The sequence below is a fragment of the Rhincodon typus genome, chromosome 3, assembly GCF_021869965.1.
Source record: "Rhincodon typus isolate 14 chromosome 3, sRhiTyp1.1, whole genome shotgun sequence".
NCBI lineage: Eukaryota > Metazoa > Chordata > Chondrichthyes > Orectolobiformes > Rhincodontidae > Rhincodon > Rhincodon typus.
Window position 1 is genome coordinate 62,843,622 of NC_063334.1, and position 6,970 is coordinate 62,850,591.

The following is a 6,970-nucleotide window of genomic DNA, read 5'->3' on the forward strand; positions in this document are numbered from 1 at the left end:
AAGATTTAAGGTAAGGGGCAGGTAAGGTAGAGGGAATGGGAGGAAAAATATTTTCACCCAGAGGATGGTGGGAATCTGCAACTCACTGCCTGTGAGGGTGATAGAGGCAGAAAACCTCATAACATTTAAAAAGTACTTGTTTTAACTGGCACATTATGAACCGGCACTCTTGATAAAGCGGAAAACATTATGCACCTGAAATACTGGAAGTTTACTGTATTATTGCAATCTGCGCAATGTCCAAGTAGTCAGTTGAGGGTGCAAGTGAGAAGGCTCTCTGCCAGTAAGTTTTATTTATTTAAGGTAAAGTTGCATTATTAGTTAAGCGATTTATGCTGTAAGTATAACAGTGATGTGTACACCCCCTGCATTACATTTATAATATTTAGTGTGCGTTTTCACATTGTTTATGTGTGCCTCTTGATCAGCTGGGAATTTTGATCAATCAGTACATTCCAGGTCCCGTGGTGTTGGTTAATAAAACATTTGCTGTACGTAGATGTGACCTTGAGATGTCAAGGCATACAAGGCCATGGACCAAGTAATGGAAAACAGGGTTATAATAGTTAGTTGTTTTTGACTGTTGCAGATGTGATGAGCCAAAGGGCCTTTTTCTGCGCTCATTGTTTGTTCATATTAGCTTTTATTCTACAATGAAAACTTTATTCAAAGCTGTCATTAGACAGATTGCAATTAGATTTTTGCCATTAAACTACTTTCTGGTATCAATATTATTTTCCAAGATATAGTATTTTAGTTGCACGTGGAGTGGTTACCTCACCTTTTTATCCAGATTTCCGGCTTTCTGTAGCTGTCAATAAATGCCATGTCCTTGACATGTGACAACATTCATTCAGGGATATGACTGTTGTCATGTTATTACTGCAGATTTATTGAGAAATAGTCTGAAGTTGATTACAGAGAAATTTTCTGTCAGTATAGATTTCAGAACATTAATATACAGAGACCAAACAAAGAATATATGCTGGGGAATTACTAGATACAGAATTTGCTTCCTGAATGAGGAGTTTTTTTTATCACTTATGATTTGATAATATCTTGTTCAGAAGTGCAAAGAAAAATTGCTAAATTCAGTAGGGAAATATAGCAGGGAAATAAAATAATGAACAACATAAATTCTGTGTAATGAAGCAGTGAGAATGAAATTTGCATACATTGTAAATGATGCATTTGTGCGATAATATTTTATTGTAACACATACATGTGTGATTTTTTGAAAAAAACCACAATATGTACACTCATATGAAATCAATTGACTGACAAATCATAACTATTATAGCAACTACTTGACTAGACTCGAATGTACATAGATAATAACTTTCATCATTGTAACAATGTTAATTAATTAAATTTAACACAAGAAAAATCTCCGGATGGAACTATATAAGTAAAATATTTTGTGATACCATGTAGGAGTTTAGTGTTGGCCTTTATTTATTGACAAATTAACTTTGGATTAATGCTGTTCACCTTTATCCTCCAACTCTGACCTACAGCAATACCCACAATACTTTCCAAAAATATAAATATACTTACACAACTATTAGTCCAAAGTTTACAAGAATGGTATATTAATCTCAAATCCTTTGTGGTAGGACAGCTATATTAGATGGAGACAAAAATAAATGAGAGAATAATGTCATTATCCTTAAACGGTTAATTGAGAAAAGTTACACTCCATGTCCATGTGATCAATCTTTGGGATACCAGCTGGGAATGTGTTGGAATAGTCAAATCTCAGGGCAACGAAGGTAATGAATTCAGACAGAGGTGAAGTCAACAATGTAAATCAGCAATGTACAGAGATGGAAAAGGCTGGTCTTACTGAAGGTATGAATACAATGTCAGAAGCTCATCTTGGGATCAAACGTGATATTAAGTTTGTGAGCAGACTGGTTTAATCTCTGAATGTTGCCCGGAAGAGGGATGATATCAGTAGCTATAGAACAGAGAGCTAGGAGCAGGAACAATGGCTTCCATCTTACCAATAGTTAAGGAGGTAATCTCTGCTCACCCCGAAGTACTGGATGTTTGATGATCAAATTAATAATTGAGTAATTCAGGCTCTTGATAAGGATTGGGAAATTCAACATGATACATTGTCTCCACGCTGTCCCCAGTCAAATGGGAAGGCTACGGGCGGCAATGAAAATTGCCAAAGATATCATAAAGATATCAAGAAATCAAGCACACACTTGCATGAGACAATCCTTGAGAGGAGAAATATACCTTCTTAAGACATGCAAGATAGTCCAGTCCAAAGACAAATATCATGCTGTACTAATATTGTTCTTCTAACAACAAAAAAACACTACTAAAGCTGGAAGCAGTTGCAGGTATGAGTCACAAAATCAAGGTGCAATGGCATAAAGCCAAATATCATTTTGATAAAACTGCCAAGTTGTTGCCAAAGCTGAGCTTGGGAGAGCCAGTCAGTGTGCAAATGTTCAAAGCTCTCAACAAGAGTCAGTTCACTTGGAAAATTGGAAGCTGTGATGAGTAGGTGCCACTTGTTTCCATTTGGTGAACACAAATGACCAGATATATTGCCACAGCTGCAGACGCCTGCAATATAGAGAAACTGTGCCTTCACTGCAGGCAGCTACACAGGAAGATGCGATCTCAGCATCTGCACAGTATACTGAACAACCAACATCCTCGTAAATTTACTGTTTGCTAGCAACTGAAATAGATCAGCGAAGACAGTTACCATGGCAACAACACTCACCATTGGAACAAGACTCCCTAGGGAAGAAACATCGCTCTAGGAATGGGCAGCTACCAGAACAAACAACAAATGCTCACATGTATCATTAGGAGACTTGCACGACCTAAAGACGATGTCTGCACTGCATGTTCAGAGACTGATAAAAATGAAACTGACTAGATTTAAAACAGTGTCATTAATTAATTATAATTTTCTTCATGGTCATGAAAGCTGGGTAACTTGTAACTGCAAATGATAGTGCATGCAATTTTATTTCATTTTGTTATGAGCAGGAACTTTCGAACATTGATTGTGGAAGGCTGTTCACAGTTAAAAGTACTGTTGTAAAGTGGGAGGCCTTCAAAAATGAGAGAACCAGAGTTCAGAGACAGTATGTTCCTGTTAGTGTGAAGGACAAGGCTGGTAGTTGTAGGGAGTGTGGATGACTGGAAAAGTTGAGGCTTGGGTCAAGAAAAAGAAGGCGGCTTATGTCAGATATTGACAGCTGGGATCAAGTGAATCTTCAGAGGGATATAAAGGCAATCAGAGTATACTTAAGAAGGAAATTGGGGATGGGGTGCAAAAAAGGGACCCAAAAAGCTTTGGCACATAGGGTTAAAGAGAATCCGATGAGATTCTACAAAAACATTAAAGGCAAAAGAGTAACAACAAATTGGGCACCTTAAAGATCAACAAGGCCATCTATGAATGGTGATTGGTGAGATGCCAAATGAATGTTACATGTTAGTATTTACTATGGAGATGGACATCGAAGCTAGGGAACTAGGGGATATAAATAGGAGTGTCTTGAAATGTCCATTTTACAGAAAAGGAGGTCTTAAATGCGTAATGTTTGATGAATCCCTGGGACCTGATCAGGTACATCCCTGAACTTTGAGGAAAGCTAGGGAAGAGCTTGCTGGCTTCTTGCTGAGATATTTGATTCACTGACAGCTATGGGTGAAGTGCCGAAGACAGGAGGGTTGCTAATGCGGTGCCGTTATTTAAGAAAGGTGGTAAGGAAAAGCCAGGGAACTATAGAGTGGTGCGGCTGACATCAGTGGTGGTAAATTGTTGGAGAGGATTCTGATGATCAGGATTTACATACATTTGGAAAGGCAATAACTGATTAGGGATAGTCAATATGGCTTTGTGTGTGGGAAATGATGTCTCACGAACTTGATTGAGTTATTTTTAGATGATAAAGAAGATTGATGAAGGCAGAGCAGTAGATAATGTCTATAAGGACTTAAACAAGGCATTCAACAAGGTTCTGTGTGGCAGACTGGTTAGCAAGGTTAGAACACATGTAATCCAGGGGACTAGCCAATCGAATATAGAACTGGCTTCAAGGTGGGAAATAGAGGGTGATGGTGGAAGGTTGTTTTTTGGACTGGAGGCCTGTGAACAGTGGTGTGCCACAAGGATTGGTGCTGGGTCCACTGCTTTTCGTAATTTATATAAATGATTTGGATGTGAATATAAGAGGTACGGTTAGTAAGTTTGAGGATGACACTGAAATTGGTGGTATAATGGACAGTGAAGAAGGTTATCTCAGAATACAACAGGATTTTGATCAGATGGGCCAGTGAACTGAGGTGTGGAAGATGGAGTTCAATTTAGATAAATGTGAGGTGTTGCACTTTGGTAAGGCAACCAGGACAGGACTTATACAGTCAATGGTACAGCTCTGGGGAGAGCGTTGAACAAACAAACCTAGAGGTGCAGCTGCATAATTCCTTGAACTTGGAATTGTAGGTTGAGAGGCTGGTGAAGAAGGCATTTGGCACACTTGCCTTCGTTGGTCAGTGCATTGAGTATAGGAGTTAGGACGTCATGTTGTGGCCGTACAGGTCATTGTTGAGGCCATTTTTAGAATACTGCATTCAGTTCTGGTCTTCCTGCTATGGAAATGATGTTGTTAAACCTGAAATGGTTCAGAAAAAAATTTACAAAGATGTGGCCGGGATTGGAGGGTTTGGGTCATAAGGAGAGGTTGAATAGGCTGGATCTTTTTTCCCTGGAGTGCAGGAGACTGAGGGGTACCTATAGACATTTATAAAATCATGAAAGGCATGGATAGGGTGAATAGCCAAGATCTTTTTCCAAGGGTAGGGGAGTTCAAAACTAGACGACATAGATTTAGGGTGAGAGGGTAAAGATTTAAAAGGGAATTGAGGGTAACTTTTTCATGCAGAGGGTAGACGTGGTAGAAGCTGGTACAATTACAACATTTAAAGACATCTGGATGAGTACATGAATCGGAAGGGTTTAAAGGGATATGTGCCAAATGGTCACAAATGGGTCAGAATCAGTTTAGAATATCTGGTTGGAAGAGTAGGAATGAGAGGTCTGTTTCCATGTTCTATAACTCTATGAGAAGGGAAATGTTTGGAGAAATGCAATTGTTATCAATGTACTGGTTGGCTTGCTGTAGTCATGTGACCTCTGCCTCTGCTACAAATGCCTCTGTATGCAGTCTGTGGCAACCATTAAGCACATCACCTTTTATTGGGCTCTTTATTGTCTGTAACTCATTAGGCATTGGAGGAGGATGAACTCTCAGTGGGAGGAAGATGAACAACACAAAGAACCAATTTTCTTGACATAATTAGGTTGAAGCCTGGGCCATTTTGACTATCAGGCCTCAACTGTATCTCAACAGCCAACACCTCACCTACAATTGTAATGTAAGCTGTCTTTAGATAGATCAAAGCAGCTAGGCCTGAGGCCTCCCACCAGCCCCAGGCTAGATCCCTTGTGTTGGAGCAATTATGTTGAACCCCATGATTATGTTTGGTCTAGTAAATGCCCAGGCTTTTCTCACAGGCTCAGATGATTCTTGTTCATCTCAGTCACTTCCAAGGAAAGTTTCTTTTTTAACTTGAGAGTTAAGCAACTCATTATCCTTCCAGCTCACTTGGCTTTTGAAATGTGTTTGGGCTCCTAATGACATCACAGGATCCGACTTTCCCAAATGGAACAATGTTCCTGTCCAAGTCAGTAGCGTCTCAGCTTTTAAAATAAAAGCGACACGTTCAACCAACAATGGGCAGGAATCAAGGAGATTGAGCTCCCAATGTATTTCCACTGCTGTCAGATAGGTTGGAAGTCTTCAGCAGGCCTGGTATCCTCTGTGGAGAGGAAACAGTTAACATTTTGAGCTCAATAGCCCTTTCTCAGATGATCTGAAGAAGTTTGACTGTACTCAAAGCATTAACTCTGTTTTCTCTCCACAGATGCTGCCAGACCTGTTGGTTTTCTCCAGCAATTTCTGGTTTTGTTTCAGATGTCCAGCATCCACAGTTCTTTGTTTTATGTCAGGTTAGAAGTCTTCCTTTGTTTTTATTAGTCATTTTTTAAAATATAAAACCACAGACAAAATTACTCAAGGAGACAATATGTAGATAGTTTTAATTACATTGCAGATGACTCACACTTTATTGCCTTTTCTGCTCAGGTAGCACATCTGGTGGCTTACAAACATGGAGAATAGCTAAACACGATAGCAGAACAAATATGCAAAAACTAAAAGGAAAACCCATCTTATCCACAAGTAAACCAGCTATGGCACTGAACGTAAGTTTTCCCAAGACTTCAAAACTTGCCAGAAATGTGTAATGGGTGGCCTGCAAGAGAGAATAGGATATATGGAATATATTAGCATGTCATCATTATCATCCATAAAAACATTCCATATGGTGTTAGAGGCATCACCAAATGACAACCTGTATTTTAGAAGAAATATTTTTAAAATATTCAAGTTTTGAATCTAGCACAACTATTTGTTTGTTACTTATTTCACCTTTTATACTTCTGCTATCACATATTTCTACAACATTTTTACCCCAATGCTTTGAAGATTTAACACCAAGTTAAACCTGGGGACACAGAATAGCCAGAAAACTGCCACAGAAACTACTAAGATTTTATGAAAATAATCAATCTACTATAAACAGCCTGGAGCACCAGCAATATAAATAAGATAATGTCAAAGGTCAGTTTATCTTATAATTCATATATTTCTCTGAGCTCCAATTCTGACTTGTTGCTGTCTTAGTTGAATCAATTAACAAAGTGTTACAGTGAAAGCATTCTGCAAAAGCGTAATAATCAAACTCTCTTTTTGGATAAAACGTCTTAGCTGTCAATTTTTAAAATCAATATTCAAAATTACAACAAACAAGTTTCCTACCACTTCAACTTGAGATTCCTACACTTAGACTTAAATGTTACAACACT

At 38.6% G+C, this 6,970-nt stretch overlaps 1 protein-coding gene across 2 annotated transcripts in view; it reads right to left on the reverse strand.

The window, feature by feature from the left end:
• Positions 1-6,136: 6,136 nt before the first annotated feature.
• mfsd3 (major facilitator superfamily domain containing 3) overlaps positions 6,137-6,970 on the reverse strand; it is a 117,520-nt gene continuing 116,686 nt past the window's right edge. For both annotated transcript variants that reach the window (XM_048618886.1, XM_048618879.1), the window contains one exon: positions 6,137-6,357. In XM_048618886.1, coding sequence (XP_048474843.1) covers positions 6,169-6,357 — 189 coding nt within the window. In that variant the 3' untranslated portion in view covers positions 6,137-6,168. The remainder of the gene's footprint in view (positions 6,358-6,970) is intronic.